This window comes from Chroicocephalus ridibundus, chromosome 6 (genome assembly GCF_963924245.1).
Source record: "Chroicocephalus ridibundus chromosome 6, bChrRid1.1, whole genome shotgun sequence".
NCBI classification, from domain to species: domain Eukaryota; kingdom Metazoa; phylum Chordata; class Aves; order Charadriiformes; family Laridae; genus Chroicocephalus; species Chroicocephalus ridibundus.
Window position 1 is genome coordinate 31,815,516 of NC_086289.1, and position 17,681 is coordinate 31,833,196.

General features: G+C 39.5%; 1 protein-coding gene across 5 annotated transcripts in view; it reads left to right on the forward strand.

Annotated features, from left to right (window-relative positions):
- The window catches only part of GRID1 (glutamate ionotropic receptor delta type subunit 1), a 549,421-nt gene that overhangs the window by 499,319 nt on the left and 32,421 nt on the right, over window positions 1–17,681 (forward strand). For all 5 annotated transcript variants that reach the window (XM_063337940.1, XM_063337939.1, XM_063337936.1 and 2 more), the window contains exon 12: window positions 534–672. In XM_063337940.1, coding sequence (XP_063194010.1) covers window positions 534–672 — 139 coding nt within the window. The remainder of the gene's footprint in view (window positions 1–533; window positions 673–17,681) is intronic.

The following is a 17,681-nucleotide window of genomic DNA, read 5'->3' on the forward strand; positions in this document are numbered from 1 at the left end:
CATAACTGGGCTTGAAGCCTACTAGAAAGAACACGTTGTTTGAAATGTTGTAAAGAGTAACGAGTAATGACACTAATGCTTCAGTCTTCACAGATTTAAATATGGCACAGATAGCACACAAACCATTGGAGTTTTGTGGGTTTTTTCCGAATCTGAAATGGTCATTGAATATTACTGTATTCTGAACACTAATGATTTTATTCCTGCATATTAGTCATGCTTCACCATTAAACTTTATTTATTTAGAATATTTTTCATGTTCTGTAGATTTGCTCCTCAATAATTCCCAAAGGAAATAGCTTGAAAGATGATTTTCTAGCACAGTATCCAGGGTAAGAGGCTGACTGGAGAAAATGTTTGTAAATTATCAGTCTTAAGGGAAGCAGTGATTTTCTCACAGTGAAAGGGCAATCTGGAGGGGAAGTAGAAATGCAGAGGGGTAGCTCCAACAAAATTTAACATAACAGGGCACGCAGAGGGTGATGGTAAATGGAAGCTGCTGAGAGACCCTCATTTTCTCTGTTTATATGTAGGGGGCGAATCTACTGTCAATTCTGTGGCTATGCGCATTGTAATGGGAAGCTGGTGGCTCTTCACCCTTATCGTGTGCTCTTCCTACACAGCCAACTTAGCAGCGTTTCTCACAGTATCAAGAATGGATAATCCTATAAGGTAAGAGTCTGTTCTTAACATGAAGCTGGAAACCTGGATTTCACAGAAAGGTATTATCCATTTGAGCACTCATTCTTGCAAGAAAGCGATAACTCTCTCATAAAATACTCTGCTTATTTGCAGTGGCTGCTTCTCTCTTCTCAGCCCCCCTTCTCCTTCACTCCTACAACCCCCAAGCAGTTATGGCAGTTGCGTGGAGGGGACAATGGCACTTTAATTGTGTATTTTTCTAGAAGAGATGTCTTTCATGTTTATATGCATTTTGATTAACTAGAGCTCTAACTGCTTCAGCTGTCTTTATTTCTTTGTTGAATATCAGAGGGACCTGTCACCTCTAGGGAACTATATAACATTCCACTTCTCGCCATCAATGTGTAATTTTATGTTCTCAATATTTTGATATACATTGGGTTTTATGCTATTATTTGCATGTAAGGTAATATAGGGAGTCTTTTAAAATATAAATGACGAAAATATAAACGGCCAGATTCAGTGACATTATTTGCAGAAAAAGCTTCTTCGCAAGGAGGAAAAGATAACCGAACCTGACTCCAGGATAATAGATGTAATATAGCAGTTGTTTTATTAAATTTATGTCTAATTCTCTACAGTTGTGTTGGCAATATTGTGATGATAAATTACAGCTTCTGTAACAAACGCAATTTATCTTGACCCTTTGACTTCTTTCCCCTGCCGTTTGCCTACTAATCCATACCCAATGAGAATATTTTCGATATACCAGACCCCTGAGCAGCTCCAGAGAGCTGCTGCTTGTTTGGTGGCAATTTGAGTGTGTGCGTGTAATTTTTTCTTCAGAAAATTTAAAGGCTAAAGAATGTTTTCACTTTTTCTCTCAAAACAAGGACAGAATTTCCAACTTCACACTGTCATGAAGTACTGGGAGGGCCGTTGATCTTCTGTCATCAGTGTCAACGGGATTAGAGCCTGGTATCTCATGTTTGGTCTGATGGTGATAGAGAGGTGGCCAGAGGATGATGGGCAGTGTGACACAGAAAATGCTGAGCCAAGGATTTTAGGTGCTAGAGAACGACATGTTTACTCTGTTGGTCTTACTTGGGGGTTTCACTGGGAAAACTGGGGCTGTAATCTTTGTGCTAGGCTCCTGAAACAGAGGCATTGGCACTTAGGTGAGGCTGGCACTTAAAAAAGCTGCTTTTGCCTTCTCTGTGGTATCTGCACAGAAGGACATAAATAAGTGCATTTCTCATAAACGTGAGTTTGACAGTATTTCCAATTTTTAACTTGCCATTGTGTGCTTGCAGGTAATGTAATGCTTTGTATGGATATAGTATTATAATGATAACAATAATAAATAATAATAATAATAATAACCAGCCCACAACCATAAAAAGTTTTGGTTTTAAATTAATTTTCTCTTAGTTTGGACAAAATAAGTGGGTTTTAACAGTAATAGAAATAAGAACTGGAACTAATTTCTGGGAATAAGATGAGAAACAAAACAGAATAAAACTACTGCAGAGTACCTGCAAGGCCTGGCTGAAATTGGAATAAAGTTAAGCTCAATGAATAAATTGCTTTTGAAACCCAAGACAGAAATAGTTATCCATAAGGTTTGAGTAATGATTTTCTCAAAAATTTCTGAAAGTTCTAGTTCCTTCATGGCAGAAGAAATCATCTGTTTGGTCTACTGAGCACCTCCCAAAACTCATCAAAGTTCAGCGGACGAAAGTTGGGGTGAAATGCGGTGAGGAATCTGCAGAGAGAGATGGGTTTAAGAGCAGAACTATGAATTATTAGAGGAGGCCTTTGAGGCTGCGCTTTTACATTTACAAGGGGTTTTGATTCCCCTTCTTATTAAATGAAAGGGCATTGCTAGTGATCTTGAGGGAGGGGAAGAAGATTTTTGGATAAAGGAGCTGCTTGGTGTTGTTTTGGGGCTTTAAAGCCCAGATGCCCTTCTCCTGTTAGAGATGGCAGCTGAAGAGTTATAATTAAATGTGTTTCTATACCTAATTGGAGCTGCCACTTTTCAGGTTCCCAATACCACATCCCCTTGTACAAGGTGAGGATACAAAAGGAAGAAAGCACTCCAGTGTGATCTGCAAACACCAGCAGAGTCATTCAGGTGCCAAACCAGAAATGTGTAAAGTAATTTGAGGTGCCGTAAGCTTCACTGCCTGTGCTCCAGCTACTTGGCTATAAGGGCAGAAGTCTCTATTAGGTGGTGTCAGCCACAATGTGGAGTATTCATATTGCCTGGGGTGTCTAAAGTGATCTTGGATGCTTCGGCTTAGGCACCCAAATCATCCCCCAAATAATCTGAAATGGTCGCTGTGAGAAAACTCTTTGATTTGCTTACTGGTTGGCATAACTGAACCAATTAAGGGACTTGCTTGGCTTGGCTTGCCTGTGGCTATTTTACAAATTTTGCAGAATCTCCCTGAGATCCTGCTACTCTGAGAGAGAGAGAGATCTGGACTAAACCTTCTTATCGAAAACTGCTAGTCCCTTAGGATGGGGTAAAGGAATAGGTTCTCTGGAAACTCTGTTGAGCCTTCATCCATTTCGAAGCTATGATGAAGTTATTTTCATGTCCTCATTCTTTAGGAGAAACATCGTATAAAATTTTGGGTCAGACTTAGAATAAATATTTTTCCTGAGGAAGTAAGTTACTGCCGTACATGAATGCATTGTGGCCTGGTCTCTCAGCTCCCCGTACTACTTAGCTTCAGCATCGTATGGTGTGGAGTGACTATTTTTGCCTTTCTAAATTTGCCACTCAGCCTGCCTATATTATATCTTTCATGGGGCCATAAAGGAATACTTACTTGAAATCCATTTTTCCCACCCAAAGAGGCACAATGAGTTATAGCTGAAAATTTGCTCACCAGCTGAGAACTACCAAATCCATCTGTGTGTACTTCCATTGTTAAGAAACCAGCCCCCCCATCCTCTCTGTAAATGTGTGCTGTTATCTCTCTCTCCATAGGAAAGTCCTCTGGTGTTCAGTACGGCTGCTGCTAAATTGCCAGCAGGAGAGAAAATAGTATTATGGTGCTCCAATAGCTGCAACGTAGTTAAGATTTTCATTACAAGACTGATTTTCTCCTCAAGCTCCCTCCAGAATGCCTTATGAAAGTTGTTTCAGCATCAAATTTGACATGTGTGGTCTGTGACTAGTGGAATAGGAGTACGTTTGATGGAATAACTAGGTGTCAATCAACCCAGTGATCCTTACCTCCACAATTTCACTGCAAAACAAGTGTGTCATAGAAATCATAAATGATATTTATTAGAAAGGGCTTGGTGAGACATTCACTGAAGCAAAGTTGAACTGTTGGAAGGCAAATTTTTAGAATTAGCACGTCAGATGAAAGCCTGCTGATGAGGGATTTTTTTTTTTAAATTGTGGTATTGGCAAGACTTATAAGGCGTTTCCACCCTGCCACGAGCTTCAGGGACTGCCTGTGACTCACAGAGAGGTGAAATACCTAGAGCAGGAGGCACAGCAGAAAGCAGCTTTGATATGCTGCCTGTATTTCTGTATTTCCTGACAGAGACTTCCTAAATCTCAAATGGGTTCCCAAGTGCTGTGCTGTCCTGGTGCCTGCATCCCGTGTAAGAAATGTGCTTGTCTTGGAAAGAACAAAAATCTTCTCCTCGGGTTATCCCACACCCTCAAGGGCTTCCTCATAAGCATGATAACGGGGAGAGGCACTGGCTTTGTGGTCTGGCATGGCTGCTCGTGCTGCCTTGCTCTTCACGTGTCCTGAGTGCCCATCATGTCCCGCTGTGACAGGGCAATATGGAGGGTGAGAACGTGGAGTTTGAGACCCACATCAAAACCTCTGGCCCTTCAGGAGGTCAAAGACAGCAGAAAATAGTGTGAGCCTTCCCCAGCTATGCTCCATTTTCCAGTTGCTAGAGGCTGGTTCTTCTGCACCCCTTTGCTCTTTTAATTCTGTTTCTTTGAGCCCTCTGTCCAAATTACCTCTTTTGCTCTTCTCATCTTGTCTCTGCTCCAATGTCATCTCAAGGGAGCAAAGTCAATATAGTCATTACCTCAGGAATTCCATGTTCGCGGAGATTCACAGGCAGGACAGTGAACCATCAAGCAGATTTCCCAACTGTGCGTGGGCAGAAGAGCAAGGTGTTGTAAAGGAGAAGGCATTTTCTGCGAATGTGCTGGTGGCAACCGCTTTGGAGCTCAGGCTAGGAGGCCACGATCCATGTTCTAGCTTTGTAAATGATTAATTCTTAATTTGTGTTTTTAAATAGAAATCTAGGTAATGTTTAGAGCCTGTGCTAATCCTTGACAAACTTGTTTAAACCCAAATGCTTTGCATTTATTATTCTAATATTTGCCTTCAGAACTGTATGCAGCTGAGAAGTCTTCTAATGGGTCAGTCTGCCAAGTAAGGGCTGAATTATTACATGAGAGTTTGTTCTTTCTTTTGTCTTATTACATTTTCAAACAGCCCTTGGATCTGCTGTCTGACCTTCCATTTGTAATTATGAGTTTAATTAGCAGTGACTTAACTTCCAGCTTCATTTCTTGTTAACAAGCAGACTACATGCAGTTCAGTAGCTGCACAGATACTCTGAAGCTCAGGTCTAGGAGAGCTTGCCTGACAAGAGGTTAAGAATCATGCAGGAAAAATAGGACATAAGAAAGTAGGCTATTTGCAAATTCAAAAGGGTTTAAAATTAAGATTTTAACAAATTGATCGTTAACATTTGCACATGCTATGGATATTTTGAAAGGCATCTATATATACGCATTTGTGGACTGCTTACAAACGCATGTTATATCTGCTTTCAAGTTCACAGCTGTTGTTTCATGATTCGGGATTTCTTTATTTGCGTTTTACTCCCCAAACTTCATGTGTTTTGGTGACAGCTGAAGATTTACTGCAGCTTAGTTGGGGTCATAGTCTGGCACTTGGAAGACTTGAGTGCAAATTTTATTTCTACCACAGGCTTTGTTTGATCTTGGCAAGCTTAGCCTGCTCTCTGCCTCAGTTCCCTTTCTATACAACAGAGCAAACATTTTTTAATATCTTATATGGCACATTGTCAGTTTAGCTGCTTTAAAGACGATGGCCAGAAATGACCATATTATAATAGCTCTGCGGGTATCAAAAAAGATAGATTTTCTGGGTTGCATACAAACCAGAAACAATCTCAATATATTTTAAAAGAAAATGAGGAAAATATTTTGAAGATGCCAGCTAGAGGGATACGAACAAAGGTTTCATCTGCTGTAGTTAAGTGGATTTGATAGGGTTGGTAGCAAGAACCTCACAGGAATCCTTCTGTATTTGCAGTGATTTTGCCTTGAAATTCCTTGTGTGTGAAAACAGCCTTTCTGTTGTTAATATCATACATGGCTTTCTAAATATTTCATTGGATTTTCTTTTTTTATGTTTAATTTTGTTATGTTCCATTTGTACTATGTTTTGCAGTGTCTGTGCAGCACCTCAGGCACGTTGGCAGGAGGCACGTATGAATGAGCATGATAAAAAATAATTATCGTGATTATTATTTAATGCCTGTGAGCAAAAGCTTCAATCATTAAATAACTAGATTAAGTTCATCCATGAAAACGAAGGCTAAAAAAGAGTGTAAGAAAGATGCGAGTGAATGAGCAAAGACAAAAAAATCAAAACTTTTATTTTCTTTCTAGAAAATTACCTGTTTAGACCTCGTGGAGGAGATGTCATGGGTGATGCACTGCAGCCTGTGCAGCAGGGCAGCAGTGCTCAAGGGCAGCGCTTGCCAGGCGTTTGCCTTCAGGCACTGTTCAGGACAAGGCACTGTGGCGTTGCCAGTGCTAGAACCCCCCCCGCCGTCCATCTTTTCATTTCACTTTCATTGATGGTGTTGCCCAGTGGGTGCTTCTGGCAAACCCAGGACTTCACAAAGTCTGGAGCCTTTTAAAAAGCTTTCTGAATGTTGGCATATGCCGTTCAACCACGGTTTAAAATGGTTCCTAATTACTCCTGTAATTGAGCAAGCAGGTAAGCATATAAGTGCAAATATTTCCCAAGGACATTTTTTCTGGGGAAAAAGGAGAATGCACAGCTGAAAATCAAGCTTGCATTCCATCTCTCCAGCTGTGATTATAAAAATGTGGCATATATTGGACATTAATGGAAAACTAAGAGATTTGTGATTCTACACCCTCGTCAACTTTACTTTTACGACAGCTATCTTATAACATCACTTCATTTGTTCTTGTTACTGGGAAGTTCTGTGACTTAAGTGGGTTGAGGCATTGACATTCAGATGCACGTACAGTTTAGAGAAGAAAATGATTTGGATATGACGTTAGCAAAATCTACCATCTGTGCAGGTAATAAAATGATTTTTTGTTTATTATTTTTTTTTGCTTTGGAAGGGTAAAAATCTAGCAAGAGCAGCAACCCTCGTGACAGCCCATGAAAACGTACATGGATTGGTTCAAATCTGAGATCTGATACGCAGTCTCTTCTCAGCTCAGATTGAGTCACCTTTTAAGTCAGATTTTCTCATGTTATAATACCGGTTATTCACTGTCTGTCCATAGAATAGAGTAGCTGTACGCTTTCTGCATACACTAAATCCCATTGGCCTCTGACTTCAGCATTCTTTGCTGTACTATGTGATTTCTTTTTATTTCAAGGATAGTACCTATGGCTTGTTTTGTAGGGTTTTACTTTCTATTTGGCTCCTAAGGGATAAACAATACAAAATGCAGGAATAGAAGATTTTTGGCCAATAGCATATTTATATTTCTATTGTTTTTCTCTAAAGAAGCTAATTTAATGTCTTATATGAACCGATAATGAAATTTAATGTAACAGGATATTAAAAAGGCAAAACAATGATTACTACAGCAATTCAAACAGAGGTGGCCTTAAAGCTTCAGATGTCTCTTAACTGTAAAGACTACCTCAGCCCACCAGTTTTTAAGGACAAAAACAGGAGTAGGAAGAAAAACTTCATGGTGAACTCTGTTTTGGAAATGGATTCTGGGTGTGGAACAGCTGTTAAAGCAGGCTGGCCAGTGTGCTCAAGTATTTGAGTTTCACTCCTGTAAAAACACTAGTATTTTTTGTCAGAAGCGTATTTGAACAAAGACCCTCAAAGTGGGAAGCCAGGTAGAACATGAAAAAAAAGAAAAGTATCTTCATGACATTTTCTAGTGAAGCAGCTGGCTGGAAAACGCAGAACACCTGTAAAATTTTGTGTGTTTTATACTGTTACCTGTGCTGGTCGGAGTCATTAGTGTAACAGTGGGACATATTATTATTAGGAAGCATTTTGTCACAGTGAGTTACTCCCTGTGAAATGATGAGATGAAGTTGAAAGTAGGTGTACCTACTTGTAAGAAAGGAAAGCTGTACCTGTTTGCTTACTTGCTCTCAGCTCAGACAGGACATACGTGAGCTTCCAACTCTGTTAATCTGTTGCATCTTTTGGAAAATGCTTCATTTGCTCATGTAAAAAAAAAAAAAAAAAGAAAAAAAGGAAAAAAGAAGTCTTTGCATCTTGCACATTTCCTCACCGACATCTCCATGCGAGTAGCGGTTCTGTCATTCTTGTACCACAGTGGTTAGGCACCAGAATTTCCCAGCCTCCTGCCAGGAAAGTAATTTTCCCACCTTCTGCTCATTGTCACATATTCAGTGTCAGCAGGATGACTGTGAGTATAAGGAACATGCATTGAATTGTTTATTTCTTTAGATTATTTTGGATGGAGGGAGAAGAGGATAAAGAAGGTAACTTGCCAGCAGGAGCAGAGGAAGAATGCTCGCCCAGCCATCCTCCCAGAGCAGTGGTTCGTTGGTTGGTTGGTTGGTTAACACTGACAAGTGTCACCGTGCTATGGCCAGTCCTGTACTCCACTTAGATGATTCGTCTTTTACATTGCAAGGTTTCAATTAATAGCCAGCAATAAAAATTAAGTAATGGTCGTATAGGCTAAAAGTTCAGTTCATACAATCAATTCAAAAGCTGATCTCTTGGAGCAAAGCTCAGCAGCCATTCTTTCAGAGACTAAAGACTGAGCACGGCTGCGCTGTATGTTGTGAGGTTAGGAGTTTGAGTTTTGGTGAGCTCAGTGCACTGTCGTCTCTTTCATCTTGTGCTGATGAAATCAGCCATAAATTAAGAAATGTAACTTTGTACGAGATAGCTGGGGTACGTGTCTTTTTGACATCCCTGCTGTGGACACAGGGGCTTCAGTCGAGGCATGATGCAAACAGCTTTGTGCAGTAATGTCTTAAATCATATAAGCTGGATTCATTGGTGTTGTGGGGAGGATTTATTTTTGATTCTCTGTTGGGTTTTTTTCCTCCCGTGCATTTGTACGATGTATGCATATTGACTCAAATGGTTACATTTCTCTCTTATAATTACTTAGAAAATTTTTTTTTTGGTTTTCAGGTTCCTCACAGTCTCTTTCAGGAATTGCCAGCCCTTCTGTAGTCCTTTATCCTTTAAATCAGTTTCCCAAGAGACTTTATCCTCCAGTGCCTTAAGTCTGTTGAGGTCTGGTCTTTTGAAATCCATTATATTTATGCTGTTACTCCTGCTTTTTTTCTTTTCGCCCTCAGGATGGTGAGCTCTATCATCTTGCAAACACTTTTAATCTGATTACTTTTCTCTTTGACATTTTCATTCAAATCTGAAGTAGCCATTCCCCTTATAAATGCCTCCATGATAGAAGATCATTCTTTCTCACACCTTAAACTCTTAACACCTTAAATGATACATAGGACGGTATTTCGTCTTCTGAAATAAAAGTTGTTCAAATAGATTCTAAAATGTTTATACACCATCTTGCAATGAGGTGGAAAACTTGCCATTTAAAGAAAAGGCTTTAAAAATTTAATATCCTTATCAGGAGATTTCTTGATGGTGTAAAAAAAAAAAGAAAAAGAAAAAAACCCAGCAAACCCACTTCCAATAGATGCAGGTTATGTGTGTTTGGGAAGGAAAGGAGCTGGGGGTTCTTATTTTCTCTGGAAACTAAGATGCTACTGTTTATTACCCTAAGCGCTTTCCTATTAGTTCTTAGTTCCTGTGTTGCAAAAGATTTTCTAGAGGGTAAGAAAACTTTTCTGGAAATAATACTGTGTTGCTAAGGGAAGGATTGGGATTGCATGTGTTCTTTCCACGTCCTGGGCTCACCTGCCTTACTGAGCAATGTTCTCTTCTTCTGCACGTGTGCCCCCATATAATGTAACACAGGAGCGTTTCCAGACTCATCTGGAGATGAGGGAGAGAAGGGTGTTGCCTTAGAAAAGCTATTTTGATACAGCTGCCAAAGTTCCATTAAAAGAAATGTAATCACATGCACTGAAGTTGTTTGCCTTCTAAACCATTAAAACCAGCCTAGGAGAATAAGCCACTGATTTAATTTAATTGATTTATGAATAGTCATATCTATCTAAAAAAGAGCAGAAAACCATCAGTCAGAACGGGGTGGATGTTAACTACTATGTTTCCTTCACATGGCAGTAATGCAATTTCCAAGCTCATATTCAAGGTATGTAATTAGGCTACCCAATAAACTAATTGATCTCAATATAAGGAACAGCTAGTTGTTTTGATGCAGTGCTGTCAGTGTTTCTAGTAGGAGATTCGGTATCCAGGCGAGACTCATGTTCAGGGTGAGGAGAGAGAGGCAAAAGGGTAAGGTCTCTCTTTCTGTTTCCCTCCTCGTACATCAGGATGAGGTGGGAAGCACACCATATACCCAGCGCTTGTAGTTTGGGTCCTCTGAGAAACAGGCAAGTGGGCCTCCAGACTTTAAAATATGCATATGTAATGCATGCACTTTAGACATCAATAATAACTGATGAATGCTATATCTGCTTTCAGTATTAATGAAGAGCCCTATGTTTTGATTTCCCAGGAGTACCCAGCACATGTTCTAGCAATCAAGATGCCTCTTCAGAGCCCTTCTGTTTTCGTCTCTTCTTTCTGTCAACATCGATAGCTTCTGCATTACTCCCTGTGGTAAGGGAAGGGTGTGAAGCTGTTTTCCAGCATCACTTTGTACCTCTGACAGGTCTGAGCCATGTGAATTCACCCAGCCCCTGCATGCTGGCTACGAGACTGCTGACACTGGTGCAGGCAGCAGCCCAGAGCTTTCCACACCGAGATCCTCGTTCTCGCAGCGTGCCACAGCTCCTGATAAATCAAAAATTAATAAAGAGTTGAGTAGGACCTTATCCCACACTGGGATTTCATGGACTTTAATGGAACTACTCACAGTATAATGATATCCTAACAGTCACAGTATAAAGTACCACTCGCCCTGAGTAAGGACTTTATAAGCCAGCACCAAGATCCAAGCTTATCTGTTCCCCACTCTATTTAATTAAAAAGCTACTCTTTGTCATCTGAGTGCAAAACGGAATGGCGGTGGTGGCAGTACTTATAACACCAGTTGAGAAGGAAGAAAGCAATTTCTTCCCTCTGGATCTTAATCATTAATCTTCATTAGGATTTTTAGCTTCCAAATGTGAGTGATAGAAGACATCAGCGTAGCAAACAATTTAAAGTGCATCTGCATAAATAATAGAGGTAGTTTGTTATTTTCATTATAGTTAAAAGCGTGTGTCAGTCGCCAGATGTGTTTGATTCAGACAATATGATTTTCATGCCAACTTTATGATATGTTTGATTTAGGTGAAGTGACTAAAACCTGCTGTTGGGACCGAGTTGCTGTTAAACACCAGCTGCAGTTTTTATTTTAATTAATAATTTAAGGCGTAGAATACCTTGCTTTAATTAACATGTTAACCCTTCAAGGTACTCAGAGAAAGGTCACAATGGCAAAGTGGTTTAAAAGTAAAGCAAAAAAATATGTAAAGGTAGTCTAGATGATGTATTTCTTTCCCTTAAACAGGCCACAAGCTCTTGAGATGTTTGTGTTTTAATTTCCTCCTCACTGTTGAATGGAATGTGGAGTTTGGGTAAAGGACACATCTTAAAAAAAAATCTTAAAAAAACTCCAGTGTGATTACTCTAAATTTCTCTTTGTCAGTCTATTTCTTTCTATTGTTTAATTGCAAACATGGTGGCCAAACTGGGTAATATTTCAAGGGTATTTGTTAGAAATATGGAAAAACAGGGTGGTGAAGAAGAGTCCTGTAAATGCCCCTTGTAAATATAAAGTAAAGGCTGCCTCCAGACTTCACTCCCTCAATTAGATGTGAGATAAACTCACACGCGATCATAAATGCCCAGCCACGAGAGAAACCATCCAGACATCACAAACTATTGGGCACCAGTGGATCCAGCTTTGTGATGCAAATCCTCGGAAACTAGCTTCTGTCGCTACCACTAGTAATGGAGTTACTTGTTATGCTATTGTTTGTTTTTAAAAATATTTTTAAGCAAAGTAATTGTAACTTCTACTGTAAGGACCATCACGGTTTCTTTCTCATATGGTAACAATGCAGAAAATACAGGACATCTGGAAAGAGAAGATTTATTACAAATAAGCAACAAAAAACCCCCCACCTAGTTAATGGAAAAATCGGCAATCTAAGTGACTTTTTCTCTTATTGCCTGGAGGAGGTTTGGAAGAGAGGAAGGTTGGAAGTATAGTTAGAGACATTGGACTGGCAATCAGGAGATGTTTAGCTTATTTCTAGCTGTTTAACAGATTTCTTTACGTGCAGTGCTGGAGCAGAGCCAGTGTCAGCTCTAGGCAAAATGAACTTCTGTGATCCAGCGACAAGTCAAGTCACACTTGTGCAGATCACTGCAGATGACTGGAGTTGCTGTGGTGGTCCTGAGGGCATCGTTTAGAAATAGCAATGGATAGGAATAACCAGAGGTCTAATTTTGTTTACAGAAGAACCTGTTTTACTGATGATGATGAGAATCCTGTTTGATTTTTGGATCCAAAGTTGAATCTCGCAGGCAGAAAAACTATTAAGTCTTTTTTTGAAAATGGGCATGTTTCCTAAATAAATCACTGGAAGATATTATGAAGTTCTCTGAGCAATGGGACACAGCCTAGTTGTATGGATTTTTGTCCTACATTCCCCACACTTCTTTGACTTTAGCAAAAATACTGCAGATTGCTCTGAGATCAGTAAAGCAAAAGTGAGCTTTCAAGTGATGGTAATAGAGCATATTCCTGCTGCTTCTCAGACTCTTAGAAAAAGTACACAAAGCCTACACATGTTTTGCCAGTACAATGTGTGTGGCTAGTAATTAATTGCTATTAAAATCATAAACATGTTCATGTATCATTTATTAATAGCTGGACTGCCTTTGCGTTTCAGTGGGTGTACATACAGTTTGTTCTCCTCTTATACAACTTAATCATGAAGTAGCTCTGCGGGAACAGAGTCCCAGTCTGCACTGAAAGCATTGCTGTATTGGGAATTTAGAAGACAGTTTAGCTTAGTGCTCTTGTCTTTCCCTTTGCATGTTGGAACGGAGGCTGGTGGATGTCATTTTAAAGAAATAAAATCATTGTGGAGACTGTACAAGTTCTGCGCTTATAGTACTTTGTGTACGTATTATTTGGCCATTTTGTTTTGCCTTTCACTTAGTTTTTACACTTTTGTCTCCTACCCTGGAAACCCTCGAGTGTGTGCTTTTGTGTGCATGAGTAGTTTCACTGATCTCAGCAGTACTGGTCTACCTGTTATGTATGCTGGGTACCCTAAAAAAGAAATTTCTTTGGACCAGCAGGAGAGAGAGGGTCCTTTTCCTGCGCTGGAGGGGTGACAGAACTGTTGCCATCACATGTGGTGCATGGGGTGTGTAGCAAACCCCTGCCTCTTGTGGCAAAAATAAAGCTGGCGTTAGCTTCCTTCCCCTAGTAAATCCGTAACTGAATGTTGTATTTTGCTTTTTGTTGCACCCAATACAGGAAGGTGAGTCCCAGTCCAGACACGGGCTCATAGATGCCACCACACTGGCAGTAACGACCATGAAAACAGCTGCTATGATAAGCAGCTGCTGTAGTGCCCATTACCTGCTGAGGAGTTCAACCACTGTTTGTTTTAACTATGGTAAAAGTATGTAGTTGGCATGGCAACGTGTTCTGTGACACATGCCAATTGATTGGTTTTTCCACTGGAGGAAAGTCCCTGCTTCTTTGAAATCTTGTGTAGCAGCTGTTCCTGCTCCACTGATGATGACGAGTGCATACATAGCCATAACTGCCTGTGCTGTTTGTCTCCTTCCGTGATTTGGAAATGTTTAGTCCTGGTGTGAAGGGCTGCAAATCCATTGATTCAGTGTAGTTTAATCTGTCAGTGCTTATGGCTTCCTTTGTAGAAACTCCCGTGAGGCTTTTTTCTGTGAAGGCTTTTGTTTAGAATAAAGTGGATGGTATTTTTCATGGACAGCTGATGAAATGAGTTTTATATGAACTATAGAATGATATATTTGCTGGTAAAGGACTTGATCCTGCAAACTGTATACTAAGCATGCAAGTACTGCTGCCGATTTCTGCTGGGCTAACTCTATCGGTAAAGTGAAGATTTTGCTTAGTGTATTTGTTGAAGAAACCCGTTGCTCTGCATAACACTGCACTGAGGCAGAATTAAGACCGTTTAAAGTGACTTGATTTGCAGCGAAATGGAACAACGCAGAATTTGATCATGTCACTATAGAGAAGTTGGCAATTTAGTGATTGATTTAAGAGCTCAGCTTTATTATTCATAGTTTCAAAGAAAGTCAAAGAGATGCACAAATTAAAACCATGGATCTAATTCTTATGAAGTCTAAGGTTATTAGATGTGGAGATAAACTTGCTTTGATTTTAATATTCTCTGTGGCTACTGTCATTCTAACAATAGTTTGAACAATTTTATTGGCCTCACTAAAAATCATCTTTAAAATTGCCCATCTCTTAGGTTATTTATCATACATCCAGTTTAAGACGTCCTAGTAACATTCCTATTTGGACCTGGGACTATTGTTGGAAATTTACAGCAATATGTCAGAATACTTTTTTTTTTGGATGGGTTTTTACTTTTGAGGTTTGCAGATGCTAAAGATAGATCAATTCTAATGTTATCTCATTATTCAGCTAATACATTGCCCTTTCCAGTATATTTGAAGACTTATTAAGTATTGGCTTCACTAATATTTAGGGGGACTAACTGCTATTCTTTATTCCATTTTCAAGTGGGCTTGTGCTTTTGTAACTTGGGTTCAATAAGACGCTGAAACTTTTCACGTAAGTCTCAGAGTCAATGAGACTATCATCACCTAGTGGCTATTAATATCCATAACAGATGATTATTTTTTTTTCCTGGTCTTCAACCATTTAAACTATTCAACTTTGGATAGACTAGCTCTAGAGAATGTTTTTATGTGGAGGTTTGAACTCATTTTCAGATGTTTTAAGACACGATATACTCATTCATAAATCATACTTAAAACTGGAGATCCAAAGTCCAAAGATTGTTCATCGGTGAGTAATGGACTAAAGCTCAAATCCATTGCCTTGTTGCTTCACAAAATGGATATAGAAAATACACGGGACTCGGGTTCTGAATGGAAGGATCTTCTGCTCATGCAGAAATTATCCATTCCACCACACTGCCACCCACAACCTTGATTCAGTTTTGCAGACTGTTCCCTCGCTGGAGACCCGTACAAATGAGAAGCTGATCCTGCAAAGCCTGCCTGGCTTCCAGCTCCGTCTCTCAGTGGGTGGACTGATGTGGTCACCAGCAATAAACATTATTTTCTCATTTGTTCTTGTTGTCTTGGTGAATACATCCATGGAGGGTGTAGTTGTGAGCAATTTTATGTCTCAAAATGTGAACATTTTTCTGAAGTTCACAGTAGGCAGAATTCTCTTTCAATTCATTGCTTTCCACTGGTGATAACTTTATCAAATGAATCTCTTTTTAGATAGGATTTTATATTCTAGGTTTCAGCTCATAGGTGTTTCTTGGGCTTATACTGGTGGTGTAAGATTGTCAAATCAATTCAGCTACTTTTATTTTTACTTAGATGTTTAGTGGGATTACGTTTTTTCCAATGTGTAAAGCACATGTTTCGCTCCCATATATCCTGTTGAGAAAACAGCTATAGTTAGGAACTCCACGTACACTTAGATGTCATGAATTCCTAGCTTTTGAAAAATAAAAAAAAAGTTTAAAAGAAAATAAAGTAGCTTCAAGGTGTTTAGAAATTTAGGACTTGTGCCATACGTTTTATGTATGCATTTCTAAGGCTTCATTTCGGTAGAGCAGCTTAAAAAGTCTCATCATCTCTGGGACGCTTTATCTTCATGGCAGCCATCACCTAAAACATTATGCTGCATTGAGCAAAAAAATCTCAGGGTACTGACTTCCTTAGGTAAAAGAACAGAGCTTTTCTGCCAAATATGGAAAAAGCAGTAATTTTTTTTTACTGCCGGTATATGACTTAGGGATTAATATTAATTTAGAAAATTAATTAGTTTTAGTTGAGAGGAATTATTAATATTGTATTTGACAAAACATACGTAGTGCTGTGAAGGGAGAGGTTACTCTGAAGTGTACTCACAACGTGAAAGAACGAGAGTAGAGAGCTGATCACTACTTCCATGTCTAACCTTAAGCTTTATTATTCCTAATAAATTTCCCGTGTCCAGTTCTGGGCCGCCCAGTTCAAGAAGGACAGGGAACTGCTGGAGAGGGTGCAGCAAAGGGCTACAAAGATGATTAGGGGACTGGAACACCCGTCTTATGAAGAAAGACTGAGGGATTTGGGTCTCTTCGGTCTGGCAAAAAGATGGCTGAGGGGGGACCTTATCAACACTTATAAATACTTAAAAGGGTGGGTGTCAGGAGGATGGGGCCAGGCCCTTTTCAGTGGTGCCCGGCAACAGGACAAGAGGTAATGGGCACAAACTTGAGCATAACATAACCTAAACATGAGGAAGAACTTCTTTACTTTGAGAGTGACAGAGCACTGGGATGTCTCTGGAGACATTCAAAACCCACCTGGACACGTTCCTGTGCAACCTGCTCTAGGTAACCCTGCTCTGGCAGGGGGGTTGGACTAGATGATCTCCAGAGGTCCCTTCCAACCCCTACCATTCTGTGATTCTGTAATTGTATATGTGCAGGCAAACGAACAGGAGCTAAGTACGAAAAATCTTGCATCATTTTTAAATAGTACTGTGGATTCAGAAACTGCTGAAATATTATTTTCCCATAAGTAATAACAGACTGGAAAAATCCCCAGTTTTACAGTGTCAGAACACAGGCAGTTGTGAATGCTAATGAGAAACTACCTCTAAATCAAGGAGCTGTCAGGATTTTCCCATTATGGTTTTTCTAAGGCTGAAGTTAAGATAAAATGCTACGGTTATTACTGTAATGTAAAAGATCAGTGCTGCATGACACCGCGATGCTAGCTGATTGGCTTCTTTGTAGTCATAGACTTTATACACCGGAGTCCAGGGGTGCAGCTTGCTGCAAACTTAAAAAAATTAATGGTAAGGATGAGGAAAAACTCAGTAAGTATTTTTTGCCTATTTTCCTTGTTCCTTTGTTTAAAGACTTTATTTATATTAAAAAAAAAAAAAAAGTTGCAATGAAAAGAAAGAAAATACCATTTTTTTTAAAACTTAGAAATGACAGGAGCCTGTCTAGGTTTTTGTTTTGGTTTGGTTTTTTTAATACTTTGATCACATCTGATGATCCTGATGACTCCAGTTGAGTTAATTGATCCGCAGTTACTTCAAAGCACTTAGTGACAGGTTTAGTCTGCACTTAGACAAGATTTGTTCGTATTATTCATCCAGAAAATCTTGGGTTTATAGCAGTTCTGGAGTAAAACAAACCTATACTGGTAGCACATTTTTAGGCTAGGTATCTACAGCTACATGAATCTTTTACTAGTAAGAAAACATCTCCAAAAAGTGTAACGTAACCAGTATTGTTATTCTGGCAATTATTTCTAGAGGTCTAATTATAAATGCTAGTACAGCTATTGCCTGACTGTTTATTCTGCAGCATATGGTTTATGTCAATGTGTTTCTAAAAAATAAAACAAGC